The following is a 27,791-nucleotide window of genomic DNA, read 5'->3' as shown; positions in this document are numbered from 1 at the left end:
AAACAAGAATTAACAGAGTTGGTGGCCTGTCTAGTGAATAATTGGGATAATCTTTACATATTGCACTGGAAATAAAAGGCTATTTGAACCTTTCAGTCTCAAAACAGAGACAGTTATCACCTGGGTGCTGTATGTAGACTGTGTGTCCCTCCCTTCTCCATTTTCGTTTTGATTCCATGTTTTGCCGAAAGAAGTTGAGGACAATGTTGCACCTCTAAGATTTTGGTGAGGTCAGGAGCTGGTGCAGCATTTGTACGAGCTGTAGCAGTGGTAGGTATTCCAAACAATCACAAGGTCTTTTTTTGCAGCACAGTCTGTAACACAGATTGCTTTGGCTGCAATCTTTTCCTTACTGCTATACATCTGCCAGATCACACCCCTCCTAAGACTGCATGAATGACATCTGGACAGAACCAGTGGACATTCAAGCTGAATTGCCAAGAAATAATTTCGACTTCCAGAAATAGAGACAGATGTTTCATAGCCTTCTTCTACATCCACATAATTGTAAGCAGAACACAGACCATGACCAAAACTGTGAGTCTATATGTATAATCCTCTTTTATTCTTCTTTTCCTTTTTGCTTTGGACTGTTAGCTGTTCTGTGCCTTTCTTTTTATACTGCTTAGTGCCTAGCTTGTTGCCGGTACCACAGGTATCTTACTGCAAACAGAAGACACTTCAGACAGAAAGAAATCTGCTGTCTGTACTCATAAAAGCAGTTCCTCTGAAACTGATGACTCTTCCTACATATGGTCTTACATACAGCCTGAAACTAGCTTGTATGAACATGCCCAAGCACATACAAGTATTTGGGTGTGAGTCTCACGCTTCAGAGGCGACACTTTACCTCCTCAGGATGCCGTGAATGCAAACTTTGTATTTTTGTGAAGCACTGTCAGCTGGCAGTATAGACAATGATATTTGGGATTGCTTGCAGGAGTTAGGAGAGTCAGTTTTGGCTCACTATGTGGCTGTACCTGTTTCATAGTTAACAGGTTACAGTAGTACATCTTGTGAAAAAGGACAGCAAGCTCAGGTAAGATATGATGTGCTCTGTCTTCACTTTCATACCATATTTTGGCCACTGTGTGTTTTATTAAGGCAGATTGAAGAGGCAATATGGGTCAAGAAATTCCATCTTGGACAAACATAGTATAAGGCTAAACTAACTTTTCCTATTACCCACATGATCCCCTTTTTTTTTTTATGCTGTCACATGGGATGGCACAATGCATAGGCCAAGTATCTGCAATGAACTATTTCCCTTCCCTTCCCTTCCCTTCCCTTCCCTTCCCTTCCCTTCCCTTCCCTTCCCTTCCCTTCCCTTCCCTTCCCTTCCCTTCCCTTCCCTTCCCTTCCCTTCCCTTCCCTTCCCTTCCCTTCCCTTCCCTTCCCTTCCCTTCCCTTCCCTTCCCTTCCCTTCCCTTCCCTTCCCTTCCCTTCCCTTCCCTTCCCTTCATGGATCCTTCTGGAGGTAATTACTCAGACTTTGGTGGCAAATGCTGTCTGAAATTTAGGTCATTATTTGACAATGTGCCAATATTTTCTGTGCCTGCAGTTTTGCTAAATTGTTTATTTTTTTTCATGTTATTTAATTTCATGTTATGTTGGACAAAGCAATTTTGAAGAAAACACTGTACTCTGAAAATCAATTAAATTGCCAGTACTAGTAGCTCGGAGCTGGATTTTTGCTTATATGAAGAAGAAACCTTTTAAAAGAGGGAAGAAGCAGGGTGAGTTTTCACACATGGAGCTTCTGCTGTATCTTTCTACTGCAGAGCAGGATGGGGAGAATCTGTGCAGTACCCTCAAGAAATTTGGGCCCTGCAAATCCAGCTGTTTGTGATGCCGCTACAAGCTTTAGCTTTCCATGCTGAAACTTCGGCACCAGTACTATTCTCCTGACACCTTGCCTTTCTTTTCTGAAACCAAGCTGCTCTGCTATTATCTGTGATCTTTGTGTGGGAAAGCTGTTTGACCCAACCAGATAAGATCACAGCGAATAAATCAGAGGTCTCCTATGGGGATAGTGACAAGGTCAGCTAAAGGCAAGGAAAGTAAAGATTAAATCACTTATAGTCTCAAAGTATTCTTCAATTGTGAAACTTTGTTATTCACCTACTTCTTTGCCCTTGCAGAACAACTGCTTGCTGAGGCAATTGGATAAGACCTCAGTACTTGCATGCTACTAAGAATTATACTCTGAGTGGTTTGTTTCCATTAAGCTGACCACTTGATGTAAGAATCTCAAAAAAAAAAACAAACAAAAAAACCAAAAACAAACAAACAAAAAAACTAGTACAGAAAAAGAAAGAGTGATTTATTTCCTGCATTTGTATTTTAGAGATATTACCATTTTTCTTTTACTCTTAGTTTTATGCAGCCTCTCTTTTCCCTATAAATTATTGATTTTGTAGACAAATAACTACTCCACTGCCAGAAGTTAAATGTCTTTGACTGCCAGGCACATGAGCTGGCCCTCAGCTTGAGCTCTGAGAATCACTCAAGTAGAATTTATGAACAATAGAATTGATATTCTATTTTTGCATGAATACTTGTCAGTGTGGGTCAAATATCCAGAGAGCAGACTTTGAAATGCATGTGTGTACTGAAACTAAAAAAATATAAATCATCCCAGCACCTTGGCAACTGCCTTTTACCTGAGATCCCTTGCTCCCGGCTGGAGGTTTGCTGTGGCACTTCAAGTTTCCTGGGGAGGGTGCAGATCGCTGAGCACAAGCTGCTCCTCGTGGTTAGTGTCACAGGCTGAGTAGCCGCGTTCTGGAGAAGTGGAAAACCCAGAGGGAAAATGAGAAGCAGGAAATTATTAGAATTAGAGTGACAGGTGGACAAAAACTCATAGAGTACTCGTGTTGCCCCTGCATTTTGACAGGATGTTGTGCATATAGCAGCTCTTGGTGCGGGTGAACCTGGGTCAGGTGGAAAGGAAAGTGCTCTGGTCAAAATACATCTCACTCAAACAGAAAGGAAACAGTATAAAAGCACAGGCTCACTGACACATGTGGCAGCTGTGGGTAAAGGAAGATTTCTGACAAGAGAGTTTTACATTACAGCTCACCTGTCTAGGTGTATGTGTAGAGCAAGTGATGTGTGCTGCAGAGAGCTCTTCAATCCTCTGAAAGTAGAAGAAGAGATGTAGAACAAATCCAGACACAGATGTACTGCAAGTAAAGCAGATAAAGCAAAGAAGAGAGGAAAATCTACCCTATCCACACACTGGGTTGGCTACAGGCCAAATCATAGCATCATTAAGACTGGAAAAGACCTATAATATCATCTAGTCCAACCATCCACCTACCACCAATATTACCCACTAAACCATACCCCTGAGTACCACATCTACCCTTTCCTTAAACACCTCCAGGGACGGTGACTCCACCACTTCTCTGGGCAACCCATTCTAATGCCTGACCACTCTTTCTGAGAAGACATTTTTCATAATGACCAACCTGAACCTCCCCTGATGCAACTTGAGGCCATTCCCTCTAGTCCTGTCACTAGTTATCTGTGAGAAGAGGCCGACCCCCAGCTCCCCACACCTTCCTTTCAGGTACCTGTAGAGAGCAATGAGGTCTCCCCTGAGCCTCCTCTTCTCCAGACCAAACAACCCCAGTTCCCTCAGCCGCTCCTCACAGGACTTGTGTTACAGGCCCTTCACCAGCTTCGTAGCCCTTCTCTGGACACACTCCAAGGCCTCGATGTCCTTCTTTTACTGAGGGGCAAAATCTTCAGCCAAACTTTTTAAATATCAGTCTGTATGTGAGAATATTCTTTTACTTACACTCATGATCACTTCCAAATTTAAAGTTTCAATTTCCCTGCTTTTGAAGCTGTTACGTAAGATTCTTATGACAGTAGCCTCACTTGTGAAGTCCATCTCCAACTCACTTATCCTCTTCTTTAGAATCAACCTAAAAATTGACTCCCCAGTCTTTCCTGTTGTGGCACTGCTTCAGCATCTTCAGCGTGTTTAGTGCTTGTTTCTGCACACTTTCCACGTATCTTGCAGCTACACAAATATTGTGGTGATGCACCATGCATGCCTTTCAATTTCATAATATGAAATTCATGTATTTTGGGAGGTTCTGCCATTATTCACACTAGCTGCCGGAAACCATAAATTTCCAGTCCTCACCACTGTGAGTGTCCCTTCTAACCTTCCCTCTCAGCAACCTCTATGTAACGTCGAGTCGTCAAGGTTACGCAAAGCTGTGAGAATGAGGTGTGAGAAGTTCTGTAGACAGATGAGAAAAAGATCTCTCTCCAATTTGGAGAGACATGGATTTGACAGACAGACTACTCAATGGGTAAGGAATTGTCTGGATGGTCACACTCAAAGAGTTGTGGTCAATGGCTCAATGTCCAAGTGATCAGTAATGAGTGGTGTTCCTCAGGGGTCTGTATTGGGACCAGAACTATTTAACATCTTTGTTGTTGACATGTACGGTGGGATCGAGAGCGCCCTCAGCAGGTTTGCCAATGACACCAACCTCTGTGGTGTTGTCAACATGCTGGAGGGAAGGGATGCCATCTAGAGGGACCTGGACAGGTTTGAGAGGTGGGTCTGTGTGGACCTCATGAGGTTCAACAAGGGCAAGTGTAATGTCCTGCATCTGGGCGAGGCAATCCCAAGTGCTGCATTCATCCCCAGGGTCCTCACCATAAGAAAGACACAGACCTGTTAGAGCAGGTCCAGAAGATGATCAGAAGGCTGGAGCACCTCTCCTATGAAGACGGGCTGAGAGAGCTGGGGTAGTTCAGCCTGGAGAAGAGAAGGCTCCAGGGACACCTTTCTACAGCCATTCAGTACTTAAAGGGGACCTAAAAAAAAGATGGAGAGGGACGCTTTATCAGCGAGTGTAGCGATAGGACAAGGGATAATGGCTCTAAACTAGAAGAGGGTAGATTTAGATTAGAAATTAGGAAGAAATTCTTTACTATGAGGGTGGTGAAGCACTGGAACAGATTGCCCTATCCTTGGCAGCAATGAACAGTGTTCATCTTTTTGCCATTGTTTGAAGTTTCCTCTCACTGTGTAGCTGGACCCTGTCTTCATCCTTGTCATTCTGCTTGTGACCATATAGCAAATAAGAGGACACTTCTGCTAATGTGGAGGACAATTGCCAACTGACTTTCAGCTCTTTCATCAGCTGTATTCATTCAATATCGCTTCATCGTTTCATATATAACCACCTGAAATTGCACATTGGTCTCTCATGACTGAGAGCAACTCCCTAAGCAGCTTCCAATATATCTCCACTTCCGTGGTGACTCTTCTAAACACAATTGTGTCAGCTGTATTTCAGCTATTTTTTCAGTATTTTGCCTGTATTATTGTGGGAAACATAGGAATTCAACACTGTTACAGTTAAAAAATGGAGTTCAGGAAAGAACTCTTAGCAGGAATTGGATTAATATGCTGTGATGGCCTCCTAAATATCAAGAATGCATCAGACCTAGTTCTATGAAGTGCCTTGTATCTTCACTGGCATAAAGGTTATTTATGTTATCTGCCTTCAGTGACAAACCTACCCCTCTCCGCGCTTGAGTTCTCCTAATCACATAAAGATTTTTCTATAGTAATTATACCGTGAATATACAAGTACCTCTACTGCAATTGTGTATTAGTATCTACATGTTCTGGTAAAAAACTATAGTATTCTGAGTTGTCAAAGTGCTTTTCACTGTAAAAGATATAATATAAACTTTTTCAGCTGTTGCCAAAATTTGTGGAAATAAAAGGAAACTGCACACAAATGATCAGAAGACAATGTAAAATGGACATGGTATAACAAGGAGAAAGTGCAGTAGGAGATGAAAGGACACCACTGGAGGATGGTGTAGGAAGAAAAGCAATTTTCCTCCCACTTCTATCTTTTAAGATTTCAATATTTAATTAAATACTGAGTATAATAACCTAGTAATAATCATATCCTGGGCTAATAAAGTCCTTGGCCTTCAGCCACAGAATCTATTAGTCCAGATTATGCACATTACTTTATAAACAAAAGGTGCCCTCAAGTTATTATTATAATCGGGTTCTTGAGTTGTTAATTTCCACTACAGAAAAACTACCAGTAATGTGTTGAGATAAAACCAAAAGCAGTAAAGTAAGTCAGAATGAATAATATGGTTATGAAAATGTTCAGGTGGACACTGTCTTTGTGTAAGCAGCTTTCAGTTCAAATAAGGGAGTCAAGTGTCTGTCTTCAAAACAATGGAAAAAATTTTGTTCTGGTCAAAATGTTGAAATAAGAAGCTTTGATTTTTGATTGTCCTATTTCTCTGAAAAACATTCAGTTAGTCTTGTGTTTGGATTGGCATATTCTTAGGCTTTTGGTTTTAGTCACTGTACTGTATGAATGAAACTTAATAGGCACTTGGACACTTTTCTGGTTTATCTGTTTAGTTTATCTCATTATTTCATATAGGTGTGAAGGGATATTAACATCCCTTGTCTTAAAATGATATATTTTTATATCTTCCAATGGTGCTGTGGTCATATATTAACTACAACAATGAAGCCTCCTCCATCTCTTGGTGAAGGCTGGCATTTTTCCAGTAAAATCTGCTGTAGAACAGATGAATTTTGGCTATCCTTTATTCAAGTAGTTTGCAGTATGTTTTCAAATAAAAAATCTACATTTAATGCCCATTACCCAGGAAGAATATTGACTTACAACATCTTAGTGTTGTAAGTACTGAGTGCTGTGAAATTGCTTCTCCTCTGCAGTGCTGTTTGTTTCCAGGGTTAAAAATATAAAAATAAAAATAAAAATAATAAAAATAAAAGAGGAATTACCTAAAATTTAAATATAATTAAATCACATTAAAGGTAATTTTTTTTCTTTGATTGAAGAACAGAATACAATCTCAGTTCTTTTGGACCCAGGGTTACCACTGTTTTTCAGAGTCCCAGGCACTGTACGTTGATTACTCTCCAAATGTCAGTGTAAGAACTCTGCAAATCCCACTAAGGAACCTATGCCCATTATTATTCCTCTTTTACTAAAATATCATTTACACAGCTTTCATCTTGACTCTTAAGAACTGGATGATAGTGGGGCTGCATGATTTTAAGTTTCTTTTAAATGTCTGAGATCAAAACTATACAGATTATTGATTTATTTTACACATGACACAGTACAGTATAGCTGGGAGAAAAACAATTGCTATTTTAATTCTTAAAGGTGCTAAAACCCCAATAAATTCTGTAAATAGTGCTTTGGTTGAACAAGCAATGAATATTTAAGAAATATCCCTTAACTGCAACATTTAAATACAGCAAACAAAGACTGTGTTCCACTGAGGCTATTCTGTTTCCAACATTAAAGTGACTTTGGATGTAACCTTTCAGGCATATGAAAGAGGAACATTCCTCAGCCCAGACCCACCTGAGTGAGAACACATGATATCCTTTGTCTCAGTCTTCAAGAATTTTATGTGTACGCTCACGTGCACTCTCCATAATTCTTTCCAGGACTGGTACCTGCCTCCTGAAGCTCTAGAACCTCTCCCAGATTTTGTTGTGGCAATATCACTATGTACTTAGAGGCTTATTTGAAGATTGCTTGTTAAATATTTAACATAAAAATTAAATGTAGCATGAGTAATTTAAATCACTTCTTGCAGTTAAAAGCAGTAAGTTCTACAGATGAGTTCAGATGTACTATATTACGTTTAGATGTGTTATATGGCATAGCTGCACTATAAATACAAAGTCCTATATTACAAATACATTCAGGCAGAATGTCATGTCTTTTTAAACAACCCTGAAGCAACAAAGTAGTTGCAGGATTTACAGTCCTTGTGCGCGTTTAGATAAAGTGTTTTCAGGATTTTTATTTGGAGATGCTCACCATTTTTGTCAATCCAAAGGCACAAATATTTGTGCTCTAATAAAAAGGGATAAAAGCCATGCTTTTTCTAGTTTAGTGCTGCATTTCTTGACAAGGACACAGACTTGCCTTGTCAGTGTCCATCGCTGATACACCAGGGATGTTTCAGCTATCTTCAGTAGTAGAAAGAAACCCAGAAAAAAATACCCGTTTATTTCTCAGGTCTGGAAGATCACATTATCTAACGCATTTAACTAAAGATCTTCTTTGTCTATCATTTTAAAAACAAATAAATCTTATGTTTTTCCTACAAGATTACCATCTTCACTGTTGCATACAACATGTTGCTGTATCTTTTCTACCATCTGTTCTTTTGTTATTTCTCTCCTCCTTTCTTGCCAAATGGATGGAAGACAAAAATCTTTTTATGTTGACACTCAGGATTACTTTTTTTTTAGGGTAATTTTATTGTTTATGCAAAGAAGTGGCAAAGCTGCCTGTCCAAAAGTTATGGATAGATCTGTAGGTACAGTGTGGTCTCTGTATACAGCTTCATCAGAGATCCCCGTAACATTCCAGTATATCCATGACTTTTGGGTTCATGAAACATGTATATCTGTCAGTAAATATTAAATTTAGGCTCAAAACTTTCTAACAGGCAGTCCAAAAGTCATTTATTGCTAGAAATCATGTATAATATGAGAAGGGAAGGATCTTTCTATTACATGTACTCTTCCTAAGAATTTGCTGCTGGCTGGTTGCTGCCAACCTACTGCTGAAGGCAAAACTACAAAATTCATGTTCTGCCACGACATACCCAAAATCTTTATACTTATTTCCATCAATTTTCAATGTCATTTACTGAGTGAAATCATTGCTTCTTACAGCACCAGCATTTATCTGTGCAAATGTTTGTGATAGCCTCTGCAAGAATAATTTAGCAAATCTCTTATGAATCCTTCAAGAAGAAACAACTTGGTTCAGATTCAGATAGGATGTTAGGCTGTCTGAATTTCACGCCCAGAGTCAAGCTGCTTAATTGCAGATGTCTCAGGGCTCACCTTGTCCACACTTACATCCATTTATGTGCATTCAGCACTGACATGTTTTGTACTAGCAAAAATCTCTTAAATATGTGGGAGCCTGACAGGGAAGATTCGTGCACTGGGCCACAGTCTGAAGAGACACTTTGGTGCCCACCTGTGTATGAAGCAGTATGATGGATACCCCCCCACCGGTGTTACGGGGAGGAGATGACCTGTAGCATCAAGGTGCCACACTTCATAGCTCAAGGACCCAACCCTTTGGGGGCTGGAACTAGGTGATCTTTAAGGTCCCTTCCAACCCAAGCCACTCTGTGATTCTATGATTCTATGACCCTGTGTATTTGATGCGGTTAATTGGTGGGTCCTAGATGTGCTAATCACCTTGCACGAACATCTGCTGATCCTACCTCATGAATATCTTGCAAGGAGTGGCACATCTGCTGCTGTAACGTAGCCCTTTCACAAACTACTTTTTAAAGACAAGGGTGAAAGTTCTTTTTAAGGTGCACCCAATTTATTAATTTCATTTTGCTTATGATAGTGAGATACTCCAGGTAAAAACTTCATTGAAATAGACTATGGAAGAACTTCAAGCAGTAGTTTTTTGCTATGAATAACCTAAAGTGCAGCTCTGATTTCCATTTAAAACTAGCTTTCTATGAAAGCAGTGGCTGCAGAAACTCTTTTTTATGCAATCACATTGGTGATTATTATTTTTATTGCCTTTCAGAAGTGGGTTATGTTTAGTCTATGTTTAGAAATAATAGGTGTAGTAAATCATAGGTATCATTGAGCGTAAGTGGGTAAAAGTGACTGTTTTACAGAACCCAAGGGATGTCTCCTTAATATATATATAAATCCAAACCAAACCAAACCAAAAAACAACAACCATTTATGGAGGCTGGGGTTATATACCCTTAAAGAATATTTTGAGATCCGTCCACTAGAAGATCCTTCAAAACACCACTTAAGTAGGCTGACCCTCCATGGGATGGTTGACATTCCCTGGAACTATAATGGCTATAACTGATCTGTAGGATGGGTGAGAAAATTAAGTATTGATTTAAGAGTAGGTCTGAGGTTGCACAGTGTTATTAAATTCAATTTGGTGGTGTTAATTCCACATTTCACGCTTTCTCAGAAGATTACACCATTATTTTAGTTTCCCCAGCAACATGATCCTTGGATTCTTTTTACTCAGAAAATCTTGTGAAAAATGTGAGTAAATAGAACATACGCACGTGTATGGGAGCATGTTTTTCTTTTAAAAGTGTTCATGTTTTTTTGCATTGATTTTCACATATCAGATTCACACTATGTCAGGAATGTCAAAGGTTGTTTTCAATCTTCTTTTACGGTTTTACACTTCCCATAGATTGTTGTGGTGTTACATTAAACAGGAATTATACTTCTAAAACTGCAACAATTTTGGTAGTATCTCTGCATTTAGAAGCTGTGTTTAAGCCTGCTTCCCGGCCTGAAACCTTTGACAGCTATTATGTGTCAGCGTACATTAGTGGTGAATCACAGTTTGATTTTATAGCTGCTTGCACTGCGTGTCCTTTTAATGTAGTGTACAGAAAAGGCAGACCATGGGCCTTGCACGCTTCTTGAAGTCAGGCCCAAGTGCTGCACATCTCCAGAATTTCTCACCAGAAAAGGAGGTAAAGGGAAATTCCTGAGGCTGCCAAAGGGAAGAAGGTGAGGGTCTTGCCCGTGTCATGCTACGCCACAGCTCATGAAGCTATCCCCTGGCTGAGGCAGCTACTTTCACCCCATCTAGTGCTGCAGTGCAGAGTTCTGTGGATTTAGTATGACTCTCCTGTGACCATAAAACACAATAATTATTTTCTGTCTTTTTTACAGTTCAAAGGTGCTGAAGTAACATGAGGGCTGAATTGCAACTCTTCAGTGTGGTATCGTCAGAGGATGAAACTAAAGGTATATCTTGGCTGCCCTGGGATGTGGCACAAGGACCTTGAGGGGGCCAGCCCTGCTGGGGTCATGTTGGAGGGCTGTTTTGAGTGGAACCAGACAAAACCAATATATGACACCTAGATATCTACTTTGAGTGGTCCTGACAGAAAATTGAACTGTGCTTGGGCATTGTCTTGAAGGCAGTGGTTGCCTAGTGTCCCGAAGCAGATCCTGAGTGAGAAGGGGTCACTGAGGAGTGTAGGCGGTCACAAGCTCAGTTCTTGAACTCTCTCTGGAAGAGCAGATGTATTCCCTACCCTAACATTAGACCAAGCAGTATACCTGGATGGTCCCAAAGGCATTTTCTTCCACCTTATATAGAAACAGAAAATAAATTCTTTCTTGTGCGGAAGAACCTGGAATTATCTCACGTTTCCAACGCTAAGACTTTTGCTTTGAAGTTTCTGCTTCCACCAGTGTGTTGAGATTTATATGTTTCTGTAATTCTAAAAGGCAATATAAATTCTCAAAATAGATTTCCCAGTCTCTGAAAGCAATTGTTATCTTGGAATCAGAGACAACCTTGAATGAAATATAAGTGAGGGACAGAGAGAGGCAGTGAGAGTGAACTTCATCTTGTGATTCTGCCTTCTGTTGCCGTATGACCTACAAAGATAAGAGTGAGGTGAGAAAAAAAAATTGCACTTTTCATGCTAAATTAGTCCCAAGATGCTTCTGAGCAAAGATTGCTAACTAAACCACATGCTTTGTAAGTGATTAGGTAGTGTTTTGTTTTGACTAATTTTCTGTATACTGGAGCTGAAGTGAGACCATATGGTTTATGTATTGTAATAACCCTCTCCTAAAATCAAAAGAGTTGGTGTTGGATTAAAACACTCTGCTTAAAGAGAGAGATAAATATTTAAGAGAGAGAGATTTTAAAAGAGACAAATTAAACTAACAACCATTAAGAAAACTGTTACAATGTCAAAAGAAAAAACAACAAAAACCCAACAATTGGAAATGTCAGCCAATCTTTTAAATATGGAATTTTAATAAGTCCATACTATTATTGTGAGTACAAGTTATTGTGAGGATATCTTAGGATAAATAATCCAGTCATATAAGTAAGCGTATTTTTAAAAACTACCAGAAACTGTTAGGAAAACAGATGATCTATGATAAATCTTTAGCACAGTATTCAAACATTTGTCACCCTTTTTAAAACACTGCTCTTCCTTCACAGCCCTCTAGATTTGTGTTCATTAGTATATGGAATTTTTACAGGCATCCTTCTGAAAACATGAGACATGTATTTTCTCTAAAAAGGTTTTGTTTTCCACCGTGAATTTCCTTTCACTTAATGCAAATAATTTTCTTGCTAATCTGTACTTATTTTACCTGGCCTCATCTGTGCTGTCACTGACCTGACAGAGCAGTGGGTGTAACATTCAAGCACAGCCCTATTATGCTTTAGCTCATGTACCTGAAAGCCATGCAGAGCTGTCATAAATCTCACTCATAGATCGGCTGCTCTTCCTAGGGCAGCTCCTCAGCTCAGCTTGTTCAGCTTATTTCTATGATACTGAAATGTTCAAACTTCCCTTTTTTAAAAAACACGTTAGACAAATTGCTGGTGAAAAACACAGTCAGTGTGGCACAATTCAGGCTGTAAGGAAGACCAGACAGCTAGGTCTCCAGGTGGATGTCTGCTGAATGTTCATCATTTATACACACAAATTTTCTTAGATTTCCCTGAATCTGTATGTTTACTTTGTTGGTTGACATAACATAGACAAGAATAGGGAAAGGAGAAGGCTTTAATTAGTAAAGTTACTAATAGCTCAACTACTTTTGAGACTGGTATTTCTATTTGGAAGAGCTGGAGATAGGCTGGAAGGGAAAGGACTTCACCCAGCTGTCCCCAGATAGACATGTAGTGCTAGACCCAAGGTGATGTAGGGTATTTGCCATATGTATATGGTGCTGCCAGATGTGACTGGTAAGACCCAATGTAGACCTTTGCCCTTTCAGAGATGCAGATGCAGACTAAGTGCCATGTCCCAGAGTATCTCACATGGCAATGTGTTTTTGCAGCTGACTCGGGCCTCAACACTATGTGATCCCTCAGACTATTTCCTCTTCTTGTCCTTGACTGGGAAGCAGCACTAACAAGAGCAAGGCTGCTTCTTCTTTTCCCTCTCTCTCTCTCTTTCTCTCCTTACTAACATAACCACTAATGGCAATTTTAGCCCTGCAGTAATTATTACTCTGACCTGAAGCACAAACTCATTGAGTGGAGTCAACTAATAATGATTTTCAGTCACAAATGATTTGAATGATTTTGAACTGGTGACCTAGCTATAGAGGTGAAAGTCGCTACAATTATTCCTCTGAGCAATTTTCTTTCCCCTGAATTAGTTTGTTTTACTATTCTTCTCAGTTTCATAACAGAAGCAAGAGTTGTGTGTCTGAAAGCAAGTCTAAATTGATAGTTGTTTAATCACCCAACCTGTGTCTACACATGAAATGAAGAGGCTTCAGCTAATGGGGAGCTGAGGTAGTGAATCCATCTACTGCAGCTCTACGTGCAGTTTAATACATCTTACTATTGATAAGTTAGTGAATGAGTATCCAGATCCACTTTATTAAAGTCTGCAAGGAGTTCAGGTACAATGTAGTGACTTACCATTGCAGGTCTTTTCTAGTTCAGGTATCTCTTCACAATGCTCTATTTCACTGTGTGGACACTTTGTCTGTAATTTGCCTGGTGCCATGAGTCCTGCCCTACTTTTGAACTCACTTATTTTATTAACATAGCAGGTCCTGCTGCACAAGATGCAGATTTCTCATGTTATCTGAAAACAGCTCTGACAGCCTGGTGTCACCTTATGTTTGACCAGTTTGGATTGACAAGTTATTTGTCAGGATGACAGTGGTCAAGGCATGTGTGTTCATGATTTTTTTTGTGATGCTATTGTTCAAATACTAAGTACTGCAAGCCTGAACTTTCCCTAACTTACCTGTTTTTCTAAGACTGGGATGACCGGAATTCTCAAACTGCAGGATTTTCTTCCAGAAATTCATTCTTTTAGAAAAGTTTACATAAGATATTAACACCCCCAAAGGCTTTTTCCGCCCCCTTTTTTTTTCCTTTTTTTTTTTTTTTCCTTGCCCTTCAACAGATAGTAAACCAGCAGGTACCATGCATAAAAAAATACTGGAGAAAGCACTGGCAAAGGAGTACAGGCTGAAAATTTTGAAGACATTAAGTGTTTACATGCATGGCTAGACAATGTTCTTTCCCAGTAACAAGACCATCAGCTTCCATCAATATTACCTTCCACTTAGAAGGTGCAGCTTCTTTCTGGCTAATGAAATTCTTTTTGGTGTATCCTTTTTGGCTTGTGAGGCTGTACAACTGTTGATGTGACTGCAGCATACTTCACAACTTTTGCAAAGGTAGAGATGGATGGTTTCACTAGGTCAGATATGGATGCTACTGCTGCAAATAGAGCAGGCCTTGAGTCAGGCAAAGGTGTGGAACATAGGAGGCCTTATATGCCCACATTTATGCAACAAATATATATATATACACACATATATATCTAATCTATAAAGTAGGCTGCATACCAGGGTTATTTTAGGAGACAAGAGAGGCTTTGTAACATATTGTTCTGGCTTCTAAAGGAGTTTGCCATTGTTTGTTCAATTAGGTTTTTAAACCATTAGGGTCAGGATCTGCCAATGTTCATACAGTTTTTAACTTTTGATATGTCATACAGATTTTGTAGGTAAAGCACTGACATCTCAAATGTAGGTTCAAATGTAATTTTTCTTCTAGTTAGGGAGAGACTGAAACCATACCTCATAATATTGCTTGCCTTTTTATACATTTCAGTAATAACTTTTGGTATAGCTTTGGCTCTTCATTTTGTACAGCTGGGTGATCAGACTGGTACATTTAGCAAACAGTAAATATTAGCCACTTGCCAACGTGAACAATGAGAACGATAATGAGAAAGAGGCCAGATCTGCCTGCAATAAAACAATGGAAACCCAGCAATGTTGTGCAAACAAAGCCAAGCCAGGCAGGCTGAACCAGTTTTGCAATTTACATGAACAAACCACTGAATCAGACAAAACAGTCTGAAACAGAAACTGGAAACCAAAATTCCTCTTTCAGCTCCCTTTAAGCACTGACTGGGGCTGAAAACTATGCTCCATTTTTCACTGTCCTTGTCCCACTAAATATGAGGTTTTTTTTTTTTTTTTTTTTTCTACACATTGCAACATCTTCAATAGGAGAAGTTAGGAACTTTTACTCTATATCACCATGTAATCTGTAGTACTTTGAATGGAGCCTGAGCGACAAGACATATGGCCTTTGTCCACTCAAGAAGAAGATAGAACTGATCCTGAATATTTCATACACTAAAAGAATGCTCAGAAAAGGTGGATACATTTAAAATTAATGCTTGCAGACTAACTTTGTTTTACTTTTTGACTTATCTTAAAATATTTTTTTGGATTGGATGTAAAAATGCCCTTCATTCAAACTGTTGCTTTTTGGTACTTCAAACAGTACAATAGAATAGAATAGTTAGTTGGAAGGGGTCTACAAAGATCATCGAGTCTAACTGCCTGACCACTGCAGGGCTAACCAAAAGTCAAAGCATATTACTGAAGGCATTATCCAAATGCCTCTTGAACATTGACAGGCACGGGGCATCAACTGCCTCACGAGAAAGCCTGTTCCAGTGTTTGACCACCCTCACAGTAAATGTATATTTTTTCTTTAGCACCTCCCCTGGTGCAGCTTTGTGCCATTCCCAAGTGTCCTGTCATTGGTTACCAGGGAGCAGAGACCAGAACCCCCCTCTCCATTTCCCCTCAGGCAGTTGCAGAAAGTAATGAGGTCACCTCTTAGTCTTCTTTTCTTTCCCCCCAAAAAACTAGACAAACAAGTGTCCTCATCCTCTCCTCATAGGACATGCCTTTCAGACCTTTTACCAGCTTTGTTGCCTTCTTCTGGACACATGTCAATAGCTTCATATCCTTTTGGTATTGTGGAACCCAGAACTGCACACAATATTCAAGGCAATATTCATTCTCTTTCTGCTGAGCTGCTCTCCAGCCACTCATCTCCCAGTCTGTGCCTGTGTCCAGCATTACTCCAACCCAGGTGCAGCACCTGGCATTTACCTCTGTTGAACTTCATGTCATCGATGATTGTCCAGTGCTCCTATCTATCCAGATCCCTCTGCAAGGCCTCTTATCTCTCCAGAGAGTCACCAGCACCTCCCAGTTTAGTATTGTCAGCTAACTTGCTAAGGATGCATTTCACTCCTGCATCAAGATTCATTGCTAAAAATGATGAACAGAACTGGCCTAGAGTTGAGCCCTGGGGATCACCACTAGTGACTGGCCACCAGCCAGATGTAGCCCCATTCACTGCAACCCTTTGAGCCCTATTGTTCAGCCAGTTCATCACCCAGCATAATGTGACCCTGTTCATCTCACCGCTGGACAGTTTGTCCAGAATGGTACTGGGAGGGTTGGTAGCAAAGGCCTTACTAAAATCCAGAAAGATAACATCGACTGCTTTCCCTTAATTCAGTAAGTAGGTGACCTTATCATAGAATCATAGAATGATTTGCAAGGGACCTTAAAGATCACCCAGTCCCAACCCCCCTGCCATGGGCAGGGACATCTCCCACTAGACCAGGTTGCTCAAAGCTCCATCTAAGCTAGCCTTAAACAATTCCAGGGATGGGGCATCCACAGCTTCTCTGGGCAAGCTGTGCCAGTGCCTCAGCACCCACATAGTAAAGAACTTCTTCCTAATGTCTGATCTAAATCTCTTTTGCCTTAAAACCATTACCCCTTGTCCCATCAAGGAGATAGGAAGGAGATCAAACTACTAATTCAGCTTTTTCTGTTCGTGAACCCATGTTGACTATGCCTGATAAAAGCTTTGTTCTTTAAAAGCCTTTCAGTATTCCCCAGGATAATCTTCTCCTGCTTGCAGTCAGCAGGGAGTGACTCACTCCTAACACCTTTCAAAAATTGTTGGGAGAGGTCCAGATATAAGATCCACTAACTTCTTCAGTACTCTGGGGTAAATCCCATCAGTCCCAACGGACTTATGAACATTCAGCTGAATACAACTGTTCCCCTACAGTTTCAGTGACCGCAAATGGAAAGTCACTGCTCCCTCTGTCATGGTACTCCGACTCAGAGGACCCGGCAGACTTACTTGTTCAGTGACCATCTTCATCAAGTATCTGTCCAATGTTTTTATTAGACCTCCTTTTGCTGCTGAAATACTTAAAAAATCCATTTTTATTGTCTGATAGTGTAGTGGCCACTACCAACTCAAGCTGAGTTTTGGCTTTTCTTGTTTTCTCCCTACAAATGCAAACTGCAGCTCTGTAATCTCCCTGTGAGGCCTGACCTTGTTTCCAGAGATTGTATATTTTCTTTTTTTGCATAAGTTGCACAAGGAGTTCTCCGTTCAGCCAAGCCAGTCTTGCTTAACTTGCAACACAATGGGATTTTACACATGCACACGAGTGTTTATATACAGCACTCTGAGAATGGCTTTCCTGAGTATGAGCTTTGTACAGGACGCTGCTGCCTTCTGCATCACCCCAGCTCTTAAAAATTTTATGTTTTAAATAATTCATGTAGCATCCACAGATTTTTACTGCAAGTGAGGACCATGCATTTGTGTTGGACAATTGAAAATGTTAACTTATTGAAAAATTACGTATAGAAGTTGCTACCCACAGATGATCCACTCAAGCTGCATATGTTCTTAGAATTCTGTTTGAATATCATGTTATGAAGGACCCTTGACATCTATGCACAGTAACGTAACTAGTGTTTCAGGTCCCACAGAGTTTTTGGACTAATTGTCTGTCTTTGAAGCTCTCTGTGCATCTCCATACACTTGTGCATGTATGCATTGTGCTTGTTCATGCAGATTGGAGTTAATACATTTAATTAATTTAGATTATTTCTCATCCCCTCACCCATAGCTGGGAAAAACTCAGATTTAATTTTTTTTAGTTTGTTGTTGTAGTAGAGATCTGGGTATCTTGGAGAAGCATGCAGGTCATCACTGGGAGGGTGGAAGAGAGAACAGAGCTGATAAGAGAATTGGACTCGGGAAACTTGAAGGCCAAGGAAAAGTTTGGAGCTAGAGAAGGCACTGCCAGTGATGCTTATGGTAACTTTGCATACTTTCACTTAGTTTAAGAAGATATTTACTGACATCTTAACCTGCATTTTATACTTCAGTCATACTTTGGGACTTTTCAGGTCTTGTAGTTACTTAACTTTTATTTTTTATTTTTTAAATAAACTTTCAATATTTTCAGGAAAGTATCTCAGAAATATTTTCCCCAATAAATTCACCACATAAAGTTATTTTACAATGAAATTCTTTCCATGCCTTTGAATTAAATAGACCAAGATTCTCCCCAGAGGGATTATTTTTTTTGTGAATCTGGCTATCTAATCCCATTAAAATTGGCAGTTTATAACTGACATCTCATTAAATGACAACTTCTGCATACTATTAGAATTGGTGCTTCATTTCAGTTAGTCAGGGCCTGATCCTATAACCTTATGCAAGTGATATTACAAAAGAATAATCATTGATTGCATATGTGAGGTCTCTGGGTCTACAGAATAATACATTTTGATGAGTTCAATAATTATCTGTAAACGTTGTTCTTTTATTGTGTGTGATTCTGTTTCTGGATTTAACTGTATAATTCTGCACATGTATTAGTCCTTCATTAAGAGTCACAATAAATTATGTAGCTGGAGTGAGATAATTGCATCTGTGGGGCATAGCAAACTGCAAGCTAGAGATGCCAATTCCCTGAGGTTATGATTAGTCTATAGGAACCATTCTCCCTTGAGTCTTATTTTGTTATTAGTGTAAGTCTTTATTGTAGTGAAGACGCACTTCAGCATAATGGAAGAATCACACTCTGAGTTCAAAAACTTATTTAAAAGTTAGGTGAGAAGTAGGGCACAAGAAAAATTTAACTCCTTACATGCCACACTTCCTTGTGCTAGAATGTATGACAAAGAAAAAAATAAGGAAATATCTGCTGGCTTCTGCTAAGGATGCTACATACCTCTGAATGTAGCTTTAACAGTCTTGCCACCTACCTGCCACTCAAGTTCCTCCATCTCAGAATGAGACATGGAAAGCCATTCTTATAGAGAATTATAGGAGAATGATATTCATTCCCATTTGGTGTCAATGGAAATTCACAGAGGGAAGTCAGATCTCTTCAAAGTAGTTTCTCCACTGAGTTTCGACATGTTAGTTATTACAATGGGGTAGGTTATGACCCCCATGAATACAAGTTGGGTGCTGAAGCTACTGTTCCTGGTAGATTTGCAAATGATTTGCACCAGTGTAGCTGATAATGTTTTACAGTAGTGCACAAACTCAAGCAGGCTGACAGACCAGGTTGCACTGATAGATATATGGAAAGATTCTTCCATGGGTTCAGTTATTCTTTTTGACTTTGTAACTGAAATGGAAATAAATTTGCAGTTAGTTTAGGAGGACCAACAATTTCTGCTGAGATCCTGACATCAACAAAGAGGCTTTTGCAGACATAAAGTTAGTCATAATCTGTCCACTGACTTCCATGGTAGCTGGCACAGATCTTAAACAGCATGAAGCAAGAGTAAGCATGAAGTTAAAGCTGACAGCACATCCCATCTCCCAAGACAATTCAGCAATGCATCAACAGTCACAGAGTCTAATAAGTACTTAGACTCCAGGGCTTTATTCAGGTTCATTGATGAGATTGATGACTGAGGAGAGTAGATCAGAGGATAATTTGACTTCCAACAAATTACCAGCTATGTGTTCTATGTGTTTATGGCAGCTGGGGGTATGTAGAACCTAGTCATATACAACAGCTCAAATCCTTATTTTGCACCAGTGATGAGTGAAAACAACTGAAAAAAAACAAAAACAACAACAAAAAAGCAAGGTTGTGAGGTATGCCCTGGTTATTTAGTAAACGGGTCTGCGGTAGGATATTTTCTTTATGATTTCCTGACTATGCTGGGATAATTGCCAAAGTTAATGTTTATTTGGGAGATATGAAAATGTTTTAATTAGATGCTCAGGTGCCAAAAGGTTAGGGTAGAATTGTTCTTTCTTTCCAGTTTTTGCAAAGAGACACAGAAGGATCCTATTAATATTAAACAAAGAGTGAACACTTCATGAAGGCTGGGAGAAAACATTGCTAGCAAATAAAATAATTCCTGAGAGGACAAAGGCATTTGAAACTTTGGAAAGGTTCTTCATTATTAGAGGAGTTTTTGTTGGCAGAATATTTGGAAACATGCACATAGCAGCCCTATACTTTAGGGCTCATGGAAGTCATGAATAAGTCAAGAAAAACATTACAGTTTATTTAATCCTTCTATGGCTCCATAAATAAGTATCAGATTTGTTGGGAATTATTGATTTTTTTACAGTCTGTTGAAGGATTGATTCTCACTTTTCTCTGTCTCAGGAAGACTGTTTCACCAAAAAGTCTTATTTGTACGTGTCCAAGGGATGAAATACCGGGAAACAAACATAAGCACTGTTTACACCTGACAACGTATGCAGGTAAATTGCGTTTGATGCGTCTTCAGTTGCAGCAATTGTTGATAACCTTCATGACAACATAAAGTTTTTGTTGTTATTTTGTTGTTATTTCTGGAATGTAAACCATTCGTATAGAAATGGCTATAAAAAGATACAGCTTCAAACGTGGTTTCCCTCTTTGCTGCCATGCTTACTTGTATGAAATCTGACCTTTTGAACTCACGCTTCATTACCTCAGAGACACATGAAGGCAAATCTCTGGAAGGTAAGGCAGGCACAAGTTTAGTCCACCATCTCTCTCTGTCTCGTAAACTTCTCACACAATACACGAACATTCCCAGGACAGCACAAAAGGCTCAGATCAGCTGGAGCAGTTCAACTCAGTCACTGTCTTGAGAATTGGGTGGTGTGGACATACAATATGATTACATTTCTTAATGTGTGGATGGCTCTAAATTCAACTTTTGTTCACTGGAATCTCAAAAAGATCATATTCTTTACTTCCAAAATATCTACTGCTTCATTGTGCTTGAGGAAATTAATTCTATTACATTCTTTTTTGTTTAATACCCGGCTTTCTGGTCTTATCATATAACAATCTCACATTTGCTTCATACGAAAATACTTTACAAAACTGGTCTTTTGATTTTTCACACACCATTTCACAAAAATATGCCATAGATTTTTAATTGTCTCAGCATAAATGTCAATGCTATATGTTTATCTTACTCAAACGAGTAGTTTCTGCTGAGGAAATACAGAAACAGAGGGACACTGTAATAACATTAGCATGAATAGGTTGACACAGCATTATACCCACCACACCACTTTTGACAGATAGCTTTCTCCTCTGCCAAATAGTTGCTCTGTGACTGGTAATTTAACTTTGGCTAAAAGCTCTCTTCATTTCCCAGTTAAGAAAAAGAAAAAAACAAACAGTTTTGTACTTTGTCTACATTTCCACAGGCCTCTCTGTTTCTCTCTGTTGATAAAATTTCTTGACTCCTCTGTGAGATAACACTAGAGAGAACATCCCCTATTATGTGTTTTCAAAGTAGGTTCTTAAATCTGTAAATGGTTCTTTTCCAAATTCTAAGGTAGTTCAGTGTCAGAGTTCACCGGGACCACAGTTTTACAGTGTTTATTGCTGTTAAGGTTGTCTCTTCTTTTTCTTGTCTTTTGCAGACCATCCCTGGTTCACCAGTAATACTGGCTAGCCTCATCTGTGAAAAATTCTCTACCACTGTGGGCAAAGGTGACAAAATCTGGCCCTCAGTAAAGAAAAGGATATTCAGAAGGAAAAAAAGAAATGTGTGGTTAAATTAACCAGACACTAATGACTAGTTGCCATGAGCACTGATGAATGAGCATTCAGGGATGAATTATTTATCTCAGCTTCACAAACAATATTCAGGTACATGTTGTGTAAAATTAGATATTATATTATTAGTCCAAAGTTTAGACACCATATATAATGCCTGTGATAGCTGAAAAACTTCTTGACAATTGAATGTTTTTAGCTTGTTAAAAAACTCAGAAAAATAGTGTAAACTTTTTGCTCTGCTCTTTATAGCCATGATGGTTAACAAATCAATTAACATGCTATTATGTTAGTAATTCCTATCTGTATGGATTTGGCTTAATAAATGTTGCAAGACATCATTCATTTGTATTGCTCCAGAGAACATACACTCTCTGAATTCTACTTGTGTTCATTAATTCTTTTCCACTTCACACATAAATATGGTACTTGACATGCTGTCTGTGGTGATGTATAATAGCAATTTACTTCTGACCTCAAGGTCGCTTTCTTTTTTGTGTGCTATGAACTAAGATTTCAGGAAGCCTGTATGAATGCTTATGGTGGATCTGGCACTCTCCAATAACCCCTGTGGCTATGTGGTAAACTGTTAATTACTTCTAAGATTATCTTGTATTCTAAAGATACAGCCCTTTTAATGTGTATTTGCTGTGCTACAATCATGCCAAACTGCTTCATGGACTGGAAGGAGATATGTGCCTACTTCTTGATATAAAGAAGCACTTCATACCCAATTAAGGCTACTGCTTGCAGATGTACAATTTGTAATATTAGTTGTTGTTTACCTCCAAGGCCTGAGTTTATTAAGTGAGTAGGCTCAGATTAAGGACTTAGCTGAAAGGGACTGGCTGGGTAGTTCAGCTGGAAACCCTCCATTGGGAAGATATAATTGTTTGTCATAAAAAGGAGTTTAGTATAAACTCTATAATTAAAAATAAGACTATGTTATATAGCATGCATCCTTCATATTTACAATTCTGTAAATGAAGCAAAACCTCTGTATGAATTTGTAAGCTACAGAGCAACAGAAAGGAGAAATGATTCTGTTGTGTGGCCTGAAGTGATGGCTGGCATCCCTGGCCCAAAGGACATTCGGGATAAAAAGAAAGAGTAAAGTAGAGATACATGTTCTATTTCCAAAGTCTGGTCATTATGCATAATACCACTCAGTCTTCCTCCAATCAAAAAAGGACTGAAAGCATCAAGCAGCTAATGATTTGGGGGTTTGAAGGGTCCTTGCCCATGAATATCTGAACTTGCCTTCAAGAGAGCAAACTCAAGATTTGTCTTGGTGTGAACTCAAGTACAACCTGTTTGTACCATACCCTGCAATTTATTACTTGTCAGTTTCATCCAGAGAGTAGGTGGTATTTTATCACTAGCAATTCATTTCTTCTTCCCCTTATACATCAGAAACATGCAGAAAGGTCTTCACAGCAGTCTTCTTAGATATATGAACAACAAACAATAAATCCTTAGGAAAGAATGGTAGCAGTTGCAAGGCATACATTCAGTTGGTGAAAAATGGAGATACTCATGTCCTCACTCCTTGCACGTGCCAAACGTGCGTGCCTGGTCTCGAAATGACAAAATGGAGGCAGAGCACTATCTGGAAAGAATGGAGACCAGGAGACAAAAAGACTGAATGGGGAGTAAGAACGAAGGTAACTGACTGCCCATCAGTCAACAGAATAGCAGCAAGTATCCTGCTTAGTATTAAGTCTTGGATACTTTTTACAACCTCATGTGCTGTCCTACATTGAATTTGGCATAGATTGTTGTCTCACTAAGCTTCAAGTGAGACACCTTTACATGTAGATTCAACCTATTTAAACACTTGTGAAGCCTAGATGTACATGGTGAAGCAGTTCCCCTATAGTCATAGCCATACTAAGATGCCCTTCCATGAAGGGAAAGGGTAAATCCTCTTCAGGTTTTTGCTTCTTACTCAGAAAACATCCACCTGGTTCTTTGTGAAATACATGAGAGAAATCATATATCTTTTTCCTTGTATTTCAATATAAACAAAGTTTATTGTTCTGAGGATCCTTGTGACATATTTCCACTTTCCATTTAAGATTGAGGAAAAGCTTAATGGTCATAAGGTCATTGTCCTGGTTCCAGTTAGGACAGAGTTAAGTAGCTCATAGTAGCTGGTAGGGTGCTATGTTTTGGATTAGGATGAGAAGAGCGCTGATAACATGCTGATGTTTTAATTGTTGCAGAGCAGTGTTTACACCAGGCCAAGGACTTTTCGGCTTCTTGCTCTGTCCTGCCAGCGAGCAGGCTGGGGGTGCAGCAGGAGCTGGGAGGGGACAGACCCAGGACAGCTGACCCAAACTGGCCAAAGGGGTATTCCATACCATCTGACGTCATGCTAAACAATATATAGGGGTGGCTGGCCGGGGTGGGGGGGCCGGCTGCTCGGGAATAGGCTGGGCATCGGTCAGCGGGTGGTGAGCAATTGCATTGTGCATCACTTGTTTCTTACACATTATTATTGTTAATACTATTACCATTATCACTATTATTATTATTATTGTTATTATTATTTTCCTGTCTTAATAAACTGTCTTTATCTCAACTCACAGGCTTCACTTTCCCGTTTCTCTCCCCCATCCCAGAGAGGGAGGGGGGAGGGTGAGCGAACGGCTGTGTGGTGTTTAGCTGCCAGCCGGGTTAAACCACAACAGTCTTTTTGGCGCCCAACGTGGGGCCCGAAGGGTTGAGATATCGACAAATCTGACCAGAGTGTGTTAAACTAAAATTGGTATAAGTATTGGACCTGCTTAATAGTTGCTAGTCACGATGTTGATTGCCTTAATCTCCAGTCTGCTGTACCTGTATTCCAAATTGAGTTTTATGGTGCGTTACTTTCTGTATGTGCTCCCTGTTGCACTGTTTATCCTTTCCGGGCCCTGGTTTAAGATTGTTATGGTACTGTGCGGTGTAGCAATGGCTTATGAAATGGTGAGATATCTGGTCATGACTTTAACCTGGTATTTGTACTCAGCACTGACATCGACTCTATACTTTGGAACCCATATCTCGGAAACTATTAGCAATTACACCTATTGCCTGTTTTCGTTAGGGAGCCAATCTGTGAAGGGGACAGGGGAAGACATGTTTCCCTACCTGTTCACTCTCCCTTTCTCCTTCACCACCACCCTCTTATCCCCCGAGTTAGTTACGGTGGTTCTCCGAGATGTTGAATATCCTTGGGATACTCAGACCAGCCTGCTCTTGTTGTTATGTCTCCTGAATGCGCTTCAGATTTTGTGGAGGGTTAAACAACTACTTAGGAATCTCATCCGGAGATCTGTCTTGAGGCGGGATAGTTGCGAGTGGCAGGGAGTGTGGGAGGATATGGGCAGGTTTCTAGAGCAGTGGTCACCTCCAGTGTTTTGGACATTCACCCCTGAACAACTGCAAAATCCTAAAAAGCTGGCAGAATGCTTGAAAAAAAGGTGTCATGACTCTGGCAGTTCCAAAGTGACACAAATCACTGTAGCGTGCTGGGGTCTGGCTTGTGCCTATCGAGCTGCAATTGATGCTATTAGCAACCTAGCTCCAGCTCCTGCAGCCGTTCCAGCTGCAGCTCCTGCAGCCGCTCCAGCTCCAGCTCCTGCAGCTACTCCAGCTCCAGCTCCTGCAGCCGCTCCAGCTCCTGCAGCCGTTCCAGTTCCAGCTCCTGCAGCCGCTCCAGCTCCTGCAGCCGCTCCAGTTCCAGCTCCTGCAGCTACTCCAGCTCCAGCTCCTGCAGCCGCTCCAGCTCCTGCAGCCGTTCCGGCTCCTGCAGCCGCTCCAGCTCCAGCCCCTGCAGCCGCTCCAGCTCCTGCAGCTGCCCCAGCTCGTGCAGCTGCTCCCACTCCTGTGGCTGGGTCAGAGAAACGAGCTGTAGCAGTGCAAGTTGACCCCGCAGAGGGTATTCCAACCCCTGTGGCAGACCCTGCGTCTGGGTCAGAGAAACGAGCTGTAGCAGTGCAAGTTGACCCCGCAGAGGGTATTCCAACCCCTGTGGCAGACCCTGTGTCTGGGTCAGAGAAACGAGCTGTAGCAGTGCAAGTTGACCCCGCAGAGGGTATTCCAACCCCTGTGGCAGACCCTGTGGCTGGGTCAGAGAAACGAGCTGTAGCAGTGCAAGTTGCCCCTGTAGACAAGGTGAAAAAATGGTATAGAGGCTCAGGTCGTTTAAAACGCAGACAGTCTTCTGCTAAGTCTGGGCGTAGTGAAGACGAGGCTGGGCCATCAAAGGTGCAGGAGACTGAAGATGAGGATGAGGATGGCGAAAAATCAACAGTAACTACCCGGACTCCATACCAGCCATCAAAGGTGCAGGAGACTGAAGATGAGGATGAGGATGTCGGAAAATCAACAGTAACTACCCGGACTCTACACCGGCCATCAAAGGTGCAGAAGACTGAAGATGAGGATGAGGATGTCGAAAAATCAACAGTAATTACCCGGACTCTATACCAGCGTGAGCTACGAGATGTGCGAAAAGATTTTGGTCGCTGTATAGGCGAGCAGCTTGTCACCTGGCTGCTCCGGTGCTGGGACACGGGAGCCAATTATGTGGAATTGGAGGGCAAGGAAGCCAGGCGGCTGGGATCCCTTGCTAGGGACGCATGCATTGACAAAGCAATTGGAGATGGAGCACAATCTCGCAGCCTCTGGAGGCGTCTCCTGTCAGCTGTGAAGGAAAGGTATCTCTTCAAGGAAGAACTTGTATGTTTACCAAGCAAATGGACCACCATGGAGAAGGGAATTCAGTACCTGAGGGAATTGGCCGTACGGGAAGTAATTTATAAGGACCTAGACGACGCACAAACATCCGCAGATCCAGATGCAGTCCGGTGTACACTACCCATGTGGCGGAAGTTTGTACAGAGTGCCCCATCATCATATGCCAGCTCATTGGCAATGCTAGCCTGGAAAACGGAGGAGAATCCCACAGTGAATGAAGTGACTAAAATACTCCGGCAGTACGAAGGAAATCTCTCCTCTTCCCTAAAGGCCTGTGTCTCAGCTGTGGAGAAACTCTCTGAAGAGGTCCACCAACTTAAAGAGAATTTATCTTCCCCTCCACCTGAACGAACCAGTGTCCACCAGCTAAAAGAGAATGCTTTAGAGAAACTTTCTGAAAAGATCCACCAACTTGAAGAAAGATTATCTTCCCCTTCACCTGAACGAACCAGTGTCCACCAGCTAAAAGAGAATGCTTTGGAGAAACTTTCTGAAAAGATCCACCAACTTGAAGAAAGATTATCTTCCCCTTCACCTGAACGAACTAGTGTCCACCAGCTAAAAGAGAATACCTTGGAGAAACTTTCTGAAGAGATCCACCAACTTAAAGAGAGTTTATTTTCCTCCCCACCTGTACAAACCAGTGTCTCAGCTATTAGGGGTAAACGTTCATCTATGCAAGGAAGACAATATGGTGGGCACACACACCGCGCCACCCTGTGGTTTTACCTACGTGACCATGGAGAGGACATGAGAAAATGGGATGGAAAATCTACTGCGACCCTAGAGGCACGGGTACGTGAATTGCAAAGGAAAACAATTGGGAAAAAGGAGTTCTCTGAAAGGTTTGCTGCTCCAACTTCCAGCAGGCAGTCCTTTAAACACAGAAATGAAGATTCTGACCAGGACTAGAGGGGCCCTGCCTCCAGCCAGGGGGAGGAAAGGGACAATCGAGTTTATTGGACTGTGTGGATTCGATGGCCTGGCACGTCAGACGCACAGAAGTATAAGGCTTTGGTAGACACCGGTGCACAATGTACTCTAATGCCATCAAGCTATAAAGGGCCAGAGCCCATCTGTATTTATGGTGTGACGGGGGGATCCCAGCAGTTAACTGTATTGGAGGCTGAAGTGAGTCTAACCGGTAATGAGTGGCAAAAGCACCGTATTGTGACTGGCCCAGATGCTCCGTGCATCCTTGGCATAGACTATCTTAGAAGAGGATATTTCAAGGACCCAAAAGGGTTCCGCTGGGCTTT

The 27,791-nt window shown here is 40.8% G+C and overlaps 1 protein-coding gene and 1 long non-coding RNA gene across 2 annotated transcripts; both read left to right on the top strand.

The window, feature by feature from the left end:
* Positions 1-858: 858 nt before the first annotated feature.
* LOC310892436 lies at positions 859-21,874 on the top strand. The gene is made up of 4 exons (XR_014578131.1): positions 859-1,039; positions 10,775-10,849; positions 20,389-20,486; positions 21,651-21,874. It is a non-coding gene; the product is annotated as an uncharacterized lncRNA (long non-coding RNA).
* A 2,024-nt stretch (positions 21,875-23,898) lies between these two features.
* Positions 23,899-27,445, top strand: LOC310892435 (uncharacterized protein). The gene is made up of 2 exons (XM_083820209.1): positions 23,899-24,138; positions 24,378-27,445. Exon 2 carries the CDS (start codon positions 24,595-24,597, stop codon positions 27,442-27,444), a length of 2,850 nt encoding a protein of 949 aa, XP_083676335.1. The 5' UTR covers positions 23,899-24,138; positions 24,378-24,594; the 3' UTR covers position 27,445.
* Positions 27,446-27,791: the final 346 nt, after the last annotated feature.

This window comes from Anser anser, assembly GCF_964211835.1.
Source record: "Anser anser genome assembly, chromosome: 1".
NCBI lineage: Eukaryota > Metazoa > Chordata > Aves > Anseriformes > Anatidae > Anser > Anser anser.
This window is presented reverse-complemented; position numbering and strand designations above follow the sequence as displayed.

What these genes read in the sequence shown, in the direction of transcription:
- LOC310892435 (XM_083820209.1), top strand. Translation starts at nt 24,595, where the DNA reads ATGTTGATTGCCTTAATCTCCAGTCTGCTGTACCTGTATTCCAAATTG.